The sequence below is a fragment of the Bubalus bubalis genome, chromosome 1 (assembly GCF_019923935.1).
Source record: "Bubalus bubalis isolate 160015118507 breed Murrah chromosome 1, NDDB_SH_1, whole genome shotgun sequence".
Taxonomy (NCBI): domain Eukaryota; kingdom Metazoa; phylum Chordata; class Mammalia; order Artiodactyla; family Bovidae; genus Bubalus; species Bubalus bubalis.
Window position 1 is genome coordinate 196,732,376 of NC_059157.1, and position 15,165 is coordinate 196,747,540.

At 42.1% G+C, this 15,165-nt stretch overlaps 1 protein-coding gene across 4 annotated transcripts in view; it reads right to left on the reverse strand.

Annotated features, from left to right (window-relative positions):
* The window catches only part of COL6A5 (collagen type VI alpha 5 chain), a 161,387-nt gene that overhangs the window by 108,798 nt on the left and 37,424 nt on the right, over positions 1–15,165 (reverse strand). For all 4 annotated transcript variants that reach the window (XM_025294091.3, XM_044948525.2, XM_044948537.2 and 1 more), the window contains exons 4-6: positions 11,360–11,992; positions 5,315–5,875; positions 322–876 (exon numbers count right to left, since the gene is read on the reverse strand). In XM_025294091.3, the coding sequence (XP_025149876.3) occupies positions 322–876; positions 5,315–5,875; positions 11,360–11,992 (1,749 nt within the window). The remainder of the gene's footprint in view (positions 1–321; positions 877–5,314; positions 5,876–11,359; positions 11,993–15,165) is intronic.

Consider the following 15,165-nt stretch of genomic DNA (forward strand, 5'->3'; position numbering starts at 1 on the left):
CGCAGGTTCGATTCCTGGGTTGGGAAGATCCCCTAGAGAAGGACATGGTAACCCACTCCAGTATTCTCTTGGTATATCTATTTGAAGTCATCAAAATCAGACTATATGTTTCCAAATTAGCAGACAAAACTGTTGTTCTGGAATATCCCTGGGTATTTCACTTAAGTATACATCCCTGAGATCATGGCTTTTAATGTAGCATAGCTAAGACCAACCCTTAACACCAAAGTCCAGTTAGAGGCCAAGTCTGGAGTCCAAGTCTCTGTCCACCCCACTATAAAGTCAACAGCTTGTGTCCTGAAGGATAAGAGGGTCACTTACCATGAAGGGCACACATGCGGAAGATGAGTTTACTCTCTATTGCCTTTAGATCATCGAAGTTCTCAATGTGGAAGATCAGGCCACCATCCCCACTGATCTCCTCCAGCTGAGTCCTGTTGGCCCCGTATACCCCCACAGAGAAGATGACCACACCTTTGTCCCGAAGAGCTTTTGCAGGGTCTCTCACATCATCCTGGGCTTCTCCATCAGTGATAAGGATGAGAAACTTTTTTACCATTGAGCGGCCCCCCTTGGACTCAGTGAAGTATGGATCCACAAAGGTTATTGCGCTTCCAGTCAAAGTATTGTCACTGATGGGGGACATGCCGTCTATTGCATCAGAAATTTCTTTTTGTGTAAAGTATTTGTCAAGCTGGAATTCTTCCTTACTATAATGACTGAATTGAACTACACCAACTCGGCTTTTGTCTTCACCAATCTGAATCTTATCTAACAGGTTTTTCATGAAAGTTTTCATTTTCTCAAAATTTTCAGGTCCTATACTGCCAGAACTGTCCACCAGAAACATGATGTCAGCCTTCATGCTTTCACATCCTGCATGTAATCAAAAAGGCCAGAAATATACCAGGTTGGCATGGTTATCAGAATATGCAAGAGACAGTAAAGCAGAAATAAATACTTTAATCAGTAAATATCAAAAATTAACTCAAGCAACTGCCACTGCATTTGAAAATTTTATCTTCTTCTTTTGTAGTAGTCTGCTGACTAGAACCCTAAATCAGAAATACATTGAAGATTATCTAAAGATTTTCAAAGAAGAAATGCAATTTCTAAAGTATATATTCATTCTCTCACTTATGCATGCACGCATTATGCACTTATTCATAATTCATAATTCTTGAAGTATATGAAATGGCGAGCATCAGGCCATGTGTTAAGCATGCAGTGGTGATCAACAAAGAAAGTCAGAGAAAAGTAATCAATTTTTGGCACTAATATGACTAATATTTCAGGGTTTTATGTGTATTCTTGAAGCACAAAATTCTAAGTAACCTTTATATAGCATTTTTCTGGGATAATTTAAAGCAATTAAAAATATCAATATTAGAAATCAGGGTTAAAAGTTTTTACTAGCGATAATAAGTACATTAGTAAGCACATATCCATTCAACAGGGACTATTAATTTATTTATACATAAAATGTTTTGATATGGGCTGGAAGTGGGCATATATATGCATATATATGGTGGCTCAGATGATAAAGAATCTGCCTGTAGTGTGGGAGACCCAGATTTGATTCCTGAGTTTGGAAGATCCCCTGGAGAAGGGAACAGCTATCTACTCAAGTATTCTTGCCTGGAAAATTCCATGGACAGAGGAGCCTGGTGGGCTACAGTCCATGGGGTCACAAAGAGTCAGACATGACTGAGTGACTCACACTTTCACTTCCACCTCATACATATCTGTACATATATACACACATAGAAGATCAATTTCTATAAGTCATGAAAAAGTGCTATTAATTCATGTGTGTGTGTCTGTGTGTGCATGCTCAGTTGCTTCAGTCCTGTCTGACTCTTTGAGACCTTATGGCCTGTAGCCTGACAGGCTTCTCAGTCCATGGGATTCTCCAGGCAAGAATCTTGGAATGGCTTGCCATGCCCTCCTCCAGGGGATCTTCCCGACCCTGGGATGGAGTCCACATCTCTGGCATCTCTTGCATTGAAGACAGATTCTTTACCATTGAGCCACCCTGGAACCCATGTGTGTGTGCATATATATACACACACATATGCACCATATATATATTATATATATATGGCATAAATTGTAAGTATATTGTCTTTAGCATGTATCTCCTTAGTCTTAACCTTTTCTTTCATTGTCACTGCCATTCTCTTACCAGCCCCTTCCTCAGTCTTCACAGGATCTATCCCATACTATTTGTATATGACCAGTTATCATGAACCACAGAAGAACTAAAAAATGCCAACTATTTTTTTTGCTTTTTTTTTAATTTATTTACTTTCAATTGAAGGATAATTGCTGTACAGAATTTTGTTGTTTTCTGTCAAATCTCAACATGAATCAGCCATAGGTATATATATATTCCCTCCCTCTTGAAACTCCCTCCCATCTTCCTCCCCATCCCACTCCTCTAGGTTGATACAGAGCCCCTGTTTGAGTTCCCTGAGACATACAGCAAATTTCCAAATGTTTACTATTTTTAATAATTTATATGAGGTCCACCGGAACTTCCTTGGTGACTCAGAGCTAGTGAACCCAACTGCCAATAAAGGAAATGTAGGTTCAATCCCTGAGTCAGGAAGATCCTGTGGAGAAAGAAATGGCAACCTACTCCAGTATTCTGGCCTGGAAAATCCCATGGACAAAAGGACCCTGGCAGGCTACAGTCCATGGGGTTGCAAAAGAGTTGGACATGACATTGTGACTAAACAACAACAAAAACAACAACATAAGGCCCAGTAGGGGGATTAAAACCATTTGAGATCGACGCTGCCCTGGGGCCATTTTGAAAGTTGTGAATAGGGAAGTTGCCAAAGATGTTTGAGGGTCTTGACAAATCCCCAGTGCTGGGAAGTGTGGAATGCTCTGTTCCACAAATAACATGTCAAAGGGGGAGATTTCTACATGTAGTCACTACTCACAGGATCTATCTCCTCATCAAAAAACCATAGCTTTGACTAGATGGAACTTTGTTGGCTGAAGAATTGATGCTTTTGAACTGTGGTGTTGGAAAAGACTCTTGAGAGTCCCTTGGACTGCATGGAGATCCAACCCGTCCATCCTAAAGGAAATCAGTCCTGAATATTCATTGGAAGGACTGATCATGAAGCTGAAGCTCCAATACTTTGGCCACCTGATGTGAAGAACTGACTCATTAGGAAAGACTCTGATGCTGGGAAAGATTGAAGGTGGGAGGAGAAGGGGATGACAGAGGATGAGATGGTTGGATGGCATCACCGGCTCAATGGACATGAGTTTGAGTAAACTCTGGGAGTTGGTGATGGACAGGGAGGCGTGGAGTGCTGCAGTCCATGGGTTCACAAAGAATCGGACACAACTGAGTGACTGAACTGAACTGAACCTCCTCATCTCCCACTCCTCTATGTCAATAAAAGGATTTCAACCAGGAAGATGGCCACCCAGGTAAAGACTACATTTCCCAGGCTTCCTTGAAGCTAGATGTGGCCCTGTGACTGTGGATTTGTTAGTAGCTATGAGGAGGAGTGATTTAACCCCTTCTGGGTCTGAACAATAAAACAATTGAGCCTGATGAGACGCCCCGGTCCTATCTCCCTTTCCACAAAGGGAAGACGACGGGGTGTGGAACTCCATCTTTGACCTACAGTTACTATGTGTTGCAAATGGACCTGCCTCTTTGCTAGACCTGGACTGCTCACCCCGGACAACTACACAAGAGAAAAACCATGTTCTGTGTTGTGTGGAATGGGGCCGTTTTGCTAGAGCCTCTTTTCCTGCCCATGAATGGATACCCTGTGCCTCACTCCGTCCACGTCTTCTCTGAGAGGAATCAGGTTTTCTTCTAGGCCCTCCAGCTTCGGCGTCTCGGTTTTCCTGCTTCGCTGTTCACTGTCTTGTGGCTCATTTCCTTGACCACAGTTTGTCTCCTCCTTCAGGTATGCCAGGGTTTGGCAAATAAGAAATATTTGACAAATAAGAAGTATCCTGGCCCTCCTCAGACTGGTCCCTGCCTTTGAAAAGACCTCAGTACAATCTATTTTATTTTTCCTGAAGTCTTTTTACTTTCCTTGCCATCAACTCCAGGAAACATAAAGGAACTTGTATTCATACTGCTTCTAAGACATCCTGAAGACCCAGCTTTACTCCTGTCCATAACAGGACGAAAAAGATCAATACAGTTATGGTTTAGGATTTTACTGCCAATGTTACTTACTTGCTGGCTTATTTTCCTTTGGATTTTAGTGGCTCAGAGAAAATTCCAACACAGTTTCACCTTTGTAAGTTCAAGTAAAGTGAGAATTCTTTTCTTTTCCATACCAACGAATACCTTGACCAACTTTTGCAATAATCACATTTTATGTAGCACTTACCATGGGCTAAGCCCTCCTCTAAATGCTCCACATGCATTATTTCCTTTAAGCTTCATAATAAGCCTGCACATACAGGACCAAGCCAAGTAGACAGTAAGTAACCCATTCAAGGTCCACAGCAGGAATTTTCACATTGTTCTTCCTAACTTCTGTTACTTAATTTTTAGTCAGAACAAAAATGCAAGTATGTATTTGCATTATAAATAAAAATAAACAGGGGTTACATATGGACTAGGCATGCTTTCATAATAAAGAAATAACAGTTGGTATTTACTGTAAGGATACTCTGATGTAGGTACTGTCCTAATTTTATAGATGAGCAAGTACAGGTCTCAAGTAATGAAATGAGTTGAATCCTAACCCACTGAAAACCAGAGCCCGTTTTCTTTCCACTGTTCTCATCTGCCTCCATTATTGTGTCACACACACACACACACACACACACACACACAAATATAGGGCTTCCCTGGTAACTCAGGGTAAAAGAATCTGCATGCAATGCAGAACACTTGGGTTCAATGCCTGGGTCAGGAAGATCCCCTGAAGAAGGGAATGGCAACCCACCCCAGTATTCTTGCTTGGAGAATTCCACAGACAGAGGAGCCTGGTGGGCTACAGTCCATGGGGTGGATAAGAGTGGGACACAACTGAGCAACGAACACTTGCACACTTTTTTTTTCACCTCCATGGCAGTGGGCTTGGTGAAGACAATAGCATACTTAGCAGCCTTCTCACTTAACAGCTTCCAAGATGGGCTCAGGGCAGCTGTCCACAGAGGGATTCTCCCACCTTGGCAATTGGCTTACGGTCAGGGGCTGAACCCCTTCAGAAAATGTGAGTCAGACAAATGGTCACATCACTCCTCTACTTGGCCTATTAGTGCCCCTGAAACAACTAGGAAAGGACAGATAATAAAGCCTTTTTGTTTTGCTTACCTTTCTCGGTGCAGATACTGCGAACAACTTCATTCTTGATGCTTTTTAAAGCATCAAAGTTCTGCCCAAAGTTAACCCTTTCCTCTTCCCTCGCAATCTGTTGCAGTTGTGTTCTGTTAGCCTTCCCAATACCAATCGCATGGATGGTGATATTTTCAGCCCTTAGTCTCTCAGCAGGTTCCAGGACAGCATCTCCAGATATCCCATCGGTCAGCACAATGAGGTGACAGGGTACCTCATTCATCCTCTGCTTCCTTCCCTCCTTCATCAGTGGCAGCATGAAATCCAGGGCTGCCCCAGTATGAGTTCTGCCCCTAAGCTGCTTGATGTTATAAACAGCCTTTCTTAATTTCACATCATTAAGGTAGTCACTGATATCAAATTCCACTTTTGTCTTGTGGGAATACTGCACAGCTCCAACTCGAACTTTGTCTGGACCAATGCTAAACATCCTTATCACCGCCAACATGAATTCCTTGATTTGCTCAAAGTGTTTTTTCTGAATGCTGCTTGAGCCATCGATGAGGAAATAGAGATCAGCCTCTTTTGTGTCCACACAGCCTGCAGAAAAAGTGAAAACAGAAAGTACATTCTTTGTTAATTGTAGAGAACCTGGAGAGAACTTTGCAGAAGGATTTGGAAAGGAGCCTGAGGCTGTGAAGCGGTTCCAGGGAAGAACAAAATCTGACTACATGTTGGATCTGTTTCTTTTACTTTAGTTGCTTTTGTTCACTAAAAGGATACTGTCTATACATAAAGGCCTGCCTAGGGAACTCTGCCACCCTGCCTGAATGGTAAGCTAAAGTGCCTTTGTCCAGGGAAACGTTCTGACTCTGTCCACCCGTGAATGGCTGCAAAAAGAAGAAAGTAACAGCCCCTCTCCCTGAGGCTGGCCTTTCCAGGAGATGCTTGCAAAACTTATGATCTTTTTGCTTTACTTCCTCACCTCCTCCCCTTTTGTGCTCTATAAAAGAACATGGCATCCAGGCCCCATAAGATGATTATTTTGAGACTTTAGTCTGCCATCTTCTCAGTCAGCTGGCTTTCCAAATAAAGTTGTTATTCCTTACCGTAACACCTCATATCTCAGATTTACTGGCCTATTGTGGATCAAGAGCAGAGTGAGTTTGGATTCGGTAACAGCTTCTGAAGAATGAGGACACTTCAGCTGAGGCCTGGACATTTCACTGAGCACATTCAGACCCATTTTCTCCTGTGAAACTTACCACAACCGTGTGAGGCAGTTGAAACTGAGTGAGCCCAGTCACTGAGGTCATGCAGTCAGTGAATTAAAGACTAAAGACCAGATTCCCAAACCTCCAGGCTTTTAGTTAAGATTGATTTTCTGGTATTGACACCTGCCTGCATTTGTAGTTTATGCCTTATCATTCCTTTGAGAAATAGGTTCAGACGACCTTCTGTTCTTACTGCCCCAATAACCTCTTCTACCTGGAGCAACTAGAATAGTATATTTAAAACTAGAACCAGACCATATTACTGTTCTACTTAAATGATTTATCACTGTAGTTAGAATTTTAAAATGAAAAATAACACTAATCTTTCCTCCTTTTCTTTGTCATCCTATTTCTGAGTGAGTGAGTGAAATTCGCTCAGTTGTATCCGATTCTTTGCGACCCCGTGGACTATACAGTCCTTGGAATTCTCTAGGTCATAATACTGGAGTGGGTAGCCTTTCCCTTCTCCAGGGGAATCTTCCCAACCCAGGGATCGAACCCTGGTTTCCTGCATCCCAGGCGGATTCTTTACCAGCCGAGCCACAAGGGAACTGGCAATTCTTTACCTTCCTCGCTGTGTTTCAACAACACTGGGCTTCCTCTTGTAGTTTTGTGCCTGTCCCCTTTCCTGAAATATTCTTCCCCCCAAATCTTCACAGGCTGGTCCCTTCTCATCTCATGGATGTGTCAACTCAGATGTAGGTCTTTAGAAGTCCTTCTCTTCCCTTCCAGCTAAAACACATCAATCATTATCTACCCCACTACCCTGTCTGCTTTCTTTATGATGCCCATTACTTCCTGAAATTACTTGATTATTCATTTGAGCACAGCCTGTTTCCTGACACAGAATGTCGGCTCCATGAGGGCAGAGACTTTGCCTGGTTTTCTGCTTCTGCCCAGTTCAGGCCTGGTACATCACAAGATTTCAACAGGAAATTATAAATCAAAGAGCTCTCAATATTTTTCCTTTGTTGAGCAGATGCTCTGTCAAAAAGTGCTTTAAGTTTCCTAATAGTCTCTTCACTACTCTACTTAGCCATTTTTTAAATTGGGTATAAGAAAAAAATATATACCTTTAAATTTTAGGTTATGTGTACAATTACCTGGTTGAGTATGTGAAAAGGTCTCTAAAATACAAGACAATTTAGTCTTTTCAGAAATATTTTCTTTCTTGATAGCTTGTTGGTAACATAGCTGTTGACACTACTTCAGGCTATGGGGAGTTGGCTCTTAAGAAATCAGAAATACTGAAAATAAGTTTGACTCGGAGAATTAAACTATGAAATCAATGTATAAAGTATTAGGGCAAAGGTAAGCAGTTATCTGCAAAAGACAAGTGTGATCCCCGGACAGAAACACTTGATAGAGACCAGAATGAATTGATTTATATATCTAATAAAGAAAAATGGTGATCAGTAATAAAGGAGAGAAAAATTCAAGTCCCAGGGGGTAACCATGGCAATGCCCATCCAACCATGGCTAGACTAGTGACTAGCCATTAGTCACATGTTTCAATTAAAACATGAACTCAAATGGCTGAAAATTAAATAAAATTTAAAATTCAACTCTTTAGTTGCAAAAGCCACATTTCAGGTGCTTAACAGTTCCATGTGGTTAGTGGCTATTACATGGGACAGTGTAATTACAGAATATATCCATCTAAAAAGTTCAGTTGGACAGGGTTGAAGAAAAATGTGTCCCCTGGGACAAGGTCTCACCTGCACAGTTATCTAGAGATATAGATCTATATATTGGACTTTAAAATAGAATCATCCCCCTGACTAAATACCACAAGACATTTATGTCATAAAACTAACTCCTTTGCTCTGGTTCCACATCCTCCAGCAATCTTTTGCTTATAGACTAGCTTCCCACTTGTATATATGTCTATAGGGAGAGACTGTATTTCTCAGAGGAATATGGTCTCCAGTGTCCAGGTCTCTGGCACTATAGTTCCACTACAAAGATAATCATCAATCTTTTCTTATCCATCAGTCTCCTGGTTTGGTTAACGTGAGATTTTCCTTGCTTTAATGAAGTTCTGTTAAATAAATTGGAGACAGTAGTGTCGGAGGTGGTGGACACAGCAGTGACTAAGTCAGTAGAGATTGGTTGTCTGTGTTTGACCATTTTGAAACTGTAAAGCTGGCTGTCTCACTGCAGACCATGGCAAATTCACTGAGGTAGTGGTTCTCAGATACTGCTAGTGTGAGTTCATTGGAGAGCTTTCTAAAATGCCTGCCCTACCTGCAGACACTGAGTCATTGGATTGGGCCACCGAATTATTAACAATCTCCTCAGGGAGCCCTGATAAAATTATAGTAGACACTGTGGGTGCTCCACCTATATCCCCTCAAATCCTTTATCAGGAATTTTGTGTAACCAGTTCCCAGCACTTTCATTTAAACAGCTAGCACCAGTATCTAGGGGTGGTTGGCTGCTCAGGTTGTTGAAATCCTTTTTGCTTTTTACTTGAGCCAGAAGTGTCTGGAAATGAACATTTCCTCCTGTGTGCTGGAATATAAATTCTTTGGTTACATTGCCCCTGACTAGGACAACTCTAAGGTTTAACCCACACTGTCTCTAGAATGGTTCAGCGGAATTGGCCCTCCATGGGACTTTGCTTATCAACCTGCCCTTCCTGGTCCCGTATCCTCACTTCCCTACCAATCTCTAGTTTTCCTGGGTATATTTTTGATACATCAATTTTACATGGCGGATTCATTTTGATATTTGGCAAAACTAATACAATTATGTAAAGTTTAAAAATAAAATAAAATTAAAAAAAAAAATTTTACATGAATTCTTACCTGACAGCTACATCTGAGGAAGCCAACCTGTCAGGTACCAATATTTGAGAGCCACTGAGTGAATACAAAGCCACTTACTGAGGCTTTATGGAAAATAAGGATAGCCCTTGTCCTAGCCTTGGTCCCATTTCTTCCCATTTAGAAATTCTATAATGGCAACAATAGTGTTTGTCACATAATTGCAAACTCTCTGAGAGAAACCACACTACACATCCCCCTATGCCTTAAACTTTATACTACAGCAAAGCAGCTGCCACTCTGAAGGACTCCTCTCTGTATCACACAGGAGGTAATGGGACACTGGTTCTTTGCTGCTGCCGTGTAATGTATACATGCAAGAGGAAAGTCAGGGCTGGCCCAGGATCGCATCCTTATACTTTCAGTTGACTAATGAATAATAATTTTAAATTAAAATTTAATTTAAATTTAAAATTAACCTTCAATACGATTGGAGGATTCTTTTCCAGGTGGGTGCTGCCAAATATGAGTCCAATTGTTTGAAAGCGTTTTATTGTAGGGAAATGTGTAAAGACAGCAGAGAGCTCAGAAGTAGATAAACTCGAAGCCACATCAAGTGTGTTTTGTCTGTATGTCCTGGCACCTTTGAAAAGAACTTGGTAAGGCTATAGCAGATTCAGTTGTGGACAAAGATATAAGTATAATAATGATCCCTGCTAAGATTTTCATAAGAGCAGAATACTGGCAACGACCTCTATATCCAACAATTTAGGATATATCAAACAAATTCTGTTATACCCAGAGGATGAAATATTATTACTCCCAACCTAAAAAGAATATTGGCAATGAACATTTAAAGAGGTGGACCAAAGTTCATGGTATAAGGCTGATAGAAGAGGGAGTAAGGCATATCATCCTGGTTATCCCTAACATCCATTCTCTCTTCTAAGCTAATTTAGACCCCAGTAATTTGCCGAGGTACTTGGCTGCCCCAAATAAAGATTACATTAATGAAGAGTGATATGTGACTAAGTTCTGGCCAATGGGATGTAAGCAAAGATGGTATGTGTAATTCCGGGGAATACCATTGAAGAAAAGGCAGGGGAACCCTGCCTTTTCCTTCTCTTTCATCATTCTAGTTGCTGGATGTGAATGTAATGCCAGGAGCATTTATCTTGGATTATGATCCTGGGAATAGAGACCACAAACAAGAAAATAACTTAGACACGGACACTGGTATACCATCCAGCTCTTTAAACCTACCTTAGGACTTATTTGTGAAACATAAAATCATTTTATCGTATCTAAATCACTACTATATTTTTTCCTTTTGTTAGTCACACTCAGAAGTAATTGTAAATGATACAACATGTACCCAACTGTGTGTTCCTGCATTCTCCAACATGCCAGCCACTAGCATGTGGCTGCTAAAATAAAAATAAAAAGTTCTAAGTTAAACTTAAAACTCAGTTCCACTAGCCACATTCCAAGTGCTCAATAGCCAAAGTTGGCTAGTGGCTGCCTTACTGAACAGTGAAGACAAAGAACATTTTCATCATTACATAAAGTTCTTCTCAACAGCACCAATACCCATGTTACACCATTTTTAAAAAATGTATATGCATGTGTTTGTGTGTCCATGAGTGTAGAAAGAGAGAAGAGACTAAAAGATAAGAGAAATGTTAATAATGGCTTTATCTGAAAGATAAGACTTCAAGAGATTTTATTTTTTTCCTTTATGTTCATCAACACTATTCAACTATTTTATAATTACGATTTTTATATTTTATCCCAGTATGACTTATATGCTTAAAACATCCATTGCAATCATTTAATAAATGATTTAGGAAATGTTTAGGAAAGTCATAAGGTTTGAAAATTTATAAAGTGAAACCATCACCAAAATCTAGCTTTAGAATATTTTCATAACCCCTAAAATCCCTTTACCCAATTACAGTAAGTCCTTGAGCCTGCCCCTGCTCCCACCCTTGACAACTGCACCTATTACTTTTATAATAGGAAAAGTATTTTTTAAAACATACCAGTTTTATCAAGTTCCATTTGTTCAGCACGAGCCGAAACTTGGGACCATATTTCATTCTGGAGCTTTTTTAAGAACTTCTTACTGTAATTATCCAAGTCTGCATAGGACTGCAGCATGGAGATGGTCTGCTCCGGAGGGTAAGACACTATTTCTTCTAACTGGGTCTTGTTGGCCCCTTCAATGCCCAAGGCAAGCACGGTTACATCCTGCAGCCGGAGGTCGAAGGCCACCTCACGCACACTGTCGTCCGATGGCCTGTCAGTAACCAGGACTGCTATCTGGGGCACTCCTTGTGCCCGTCTGCTGCCATGTGATGCTGAGAAGCCTTTCCTCCTCAGCTGATCAATGGCAGCTCCAGCGCTGGATTTCCCAGCCCGCAGAGAAAGCTTCTGGATTTGCTCCTGAAATTCAGACTGGGTTGTGCTCAAGCTCAGAAGAGAAACCGTCTTGACTCTGTCACTGTAACTCATAAGTCCAAGCCGCAGGCAGTTGTCTTGCACGTCCATGGAGGAGGTGATGTTCTTCAGGAAGTTCTGCAGGAGCCTTAGATTCTCTGTGGTCCCAACAGCCTCATCCACCAGAAACATGAGGTCGGCAATTGAATCTTTCTTACAGGCCCTGGGAAAGGGGACTACAGAGAGAGAAAAAGCAAGTAGGTTAGTACAGACCCCGGCTCAGAGTGAGAAAGCCACTGTATAGCTTGTCAGACATCATTAGGGAAAATGGAGGGAGTCATGACAAATAGAATTAGCAATTTTTTGCTGAAAAAAATATATAAAAATTCTGAGCAAAATTTACACTGGCCATTGATTTCAGAGACCTTGAAACGCTTTTCCCCTATCTGCAGAACTCGTCTTACCAGTTTTCCTATCACATCCCATCACCATGATCTTCACGACCAACATCACCACCAGTATGACTACCACCACCTCTACCAACCACCACCTCCAAATCCACCATCACCAGTATGAACCTCCACCACAACCACCAAGGCCACTTTCAAATGCTGAGATATAGGTATGAGTTCATGGAAATATCTCTGATCTCAAGGAGTTCTTACTTTATGGGGAAGACAGAAAAATAGATTATATTAGTTCTGCTGCTGCTGCTGCTAAGTCGCTTCAGTCGTGTCCGACTCTGTGCGACCCCATAGACGGCAGCCCACCAGGCTCCCCGTCCCTGGGATTCTCCAGGCAAGAACACTGGAGTGGGTTGCCATTTCCTTCTCCAGTGCATGAAAGTGAAAAGTGAGAGTGAAGTCGCTCAGTCGTGTCCGACTCTTAGCGACCCCATGGACTGTAGCCCACCAGGCTCCTCCATCCATGGGATTTTCCAGGCAAGAGTACTGGAGTGGGGTGCCATTGTCTTCTCCTTATATTAGTTCAGACCATAATGAATGCTAACAAGGAAAATAAAACAGGTGTCTCAAATGAGCTGCCCTATGTTGGTGATGTGGGGTAAGAACTAAATTATCTGAGACATAAATAAGTTAGGGAAGGCCTCTCTGAAAGGATCACATTTAGGTTGAGAAAGGTGAAGAGAAAGATTCAGCTACACATTGTTTGAAAAATAAAAGAATAATTCTGACAGAAAGAAAAGCAAGAAGTAGAAACAAGCAAGACACTCAGAGTAGCCAGAGCCAGTGAGTGAGGGGAACGACGACTGATGAGGTCAGAGGGAACCAGGTCCAACCATGTGGGACTCACATGATCTTATTTACATCTTTTAAATATCACCCTAGTTCCTGAAGGGAGACAATGAACTCATTAAAATTTACTTAAAAGTAATTGCCCTAATACAGGAAATAGATAATGGTTCTTGGGCAAAGATAACAAGAGTACTTTTGATACATGAATTAGACGTAGAGTGGACTTGATGATAAATTAGATATGTGTTGGGAAACAAAAAGGAAGTGTTGAAAATGCCTAGGTTTTTGACATGAACAACTGAGAGGATGTTGGTTCTGTCTTTTTCCAAGGTAGGGGAGATAGGGGGAAGAACAGGTTGGAGGGAGGAGTCAAGAGCTCTGTTTCAGACATGCTGAGTTTGAGATCTATTGAAGATGCCAGGTAAGCAGTTGGCTCTATAAATCTGGAATGCAGGGGAGAGTATATCACATGCACAGAAAATACCCACTCCAGACACAGATGGGGGAACCACAACTGTGATAAGAGCAGCTCAGAGATAAGCTCAAATCTTGCCAAAAACTACCCATAAAATAGTGAGCTCTAGAAGCCAAAAGACATATCTTACTTATCTCTCTCTCTCCAGTACCTGGTACCCGGTAGGAGCTCAGAAGTATTTGTGGAATTATAATTCTCATAAACCTACTACTGTACTCTGAACCCCACCCCACCCCCATAGTCGGCTAAAACAAACTTTCAACATGGCCTGCTCAGCTCAGCATTTATTTGCAAATAGCTATTACAAACTGTTTGCCAAACTCCATACAAGTCATATCACTCATCATAAGGCCAACACTATTATCCTCACTTTATAGGTAAGGAAACTAGAGCTCAGAAGTTAAGCAGCTTACTCAAGGCCCTTAGCAGCCAAGCCAGGCTTTGAACTCAGACTCCCAAACCCTTATTCTTAACCTCTAGGCTTCCCTGGTGGCTCAGATGGTACAGAATCTGCCTGCAATGTGGAAGACCTGGGTTCAATCCCTGGATCAGGAAAGGAATGGCAATCCACTCCAAAAGCCTTGCCTGGAGAACTCCATGAACAGAGGAGCCTTGTGGACTATAGTCCACGGGGTGGCAAAGAGTCAGACATCACTGAGTGACTAACACTTTCACTTTCAAAGGGAAGGATAGGGTCCTGACAAGCAACCCTTGTTGAACTATATACTGCTGTGAAATAAATCAGGAGGAGTGAGAGAAACACAGTCAGTACCCAGAGCCTTCTAAGAAGGTGGTAAAGCCCTACTGTCATGGAGACCTCAGGCTACGTACAGGGTTATAAGGTCTCTAAGGTTCCCAAGGGGAAGGGTCACATTTCATTCACGTGCTTAGTCACTCAGTCATGTCCGATTCTTTGTGACCCCATGGATGGTAGCCCGCCAGGCTCCTCTGTCCATGGGGATTCTCCAGCCAAGGATACTGGAGTGGGTTGCCACACCCTCCTCCAGGGGATCTTCCCAACCCAGGGATTGAACCCGGGTCTCCCGCATTGCAGGAGGATCTTTACTGTCTGAGCCACCAGGGAAGGGTCACAGGAGGGTTTTCTCTCTAGGAGGAGAAGTACATATGCTCTGAGAACTTGCTATTTCCTCCCAGGCAGGAGGAATGAAGGATGAGAAAAGTGGAGGTAAAAGTACTTCCCGGTGCTTCTGAGGCAGCACTAACTGTGACAGAGCCTGCCCAATACTTACCCAAACCCATTTCCTCTTCTTGCTCACAGGACTAGACATAGTTCCCAGCTTTACCTGCAATTAGGTGTGGCCATGGGACTAAGCTCTTACTAAAGAAATGTGAGCAGAATGTGTGCCTCTTCCAAGCTTAGCCCATAAACTCATCCCATGAGTGACCTTCCCTCTTTTTCCCCTTCACCAGCTGCATACCAATTCCCAGGGCACCTTGAAAATAATATTTGAAGATGGAAGAGCCACCACCAGCCTAATTATTTGAACAGAAGCAAAACAACTGGTCAACCTGAGCACTGTTACAAGGGAAATCAATAAACTTCTTATTCAGGAAGTCTACTTTTTATTAAGGCATGCTGCTGCTGCCGCTAAGTCACTTCAGTCGTGTTCGACTCTGTGCGACCCCATAGACGGCAGCCCACCAGGCTCCCCCTTCCCTG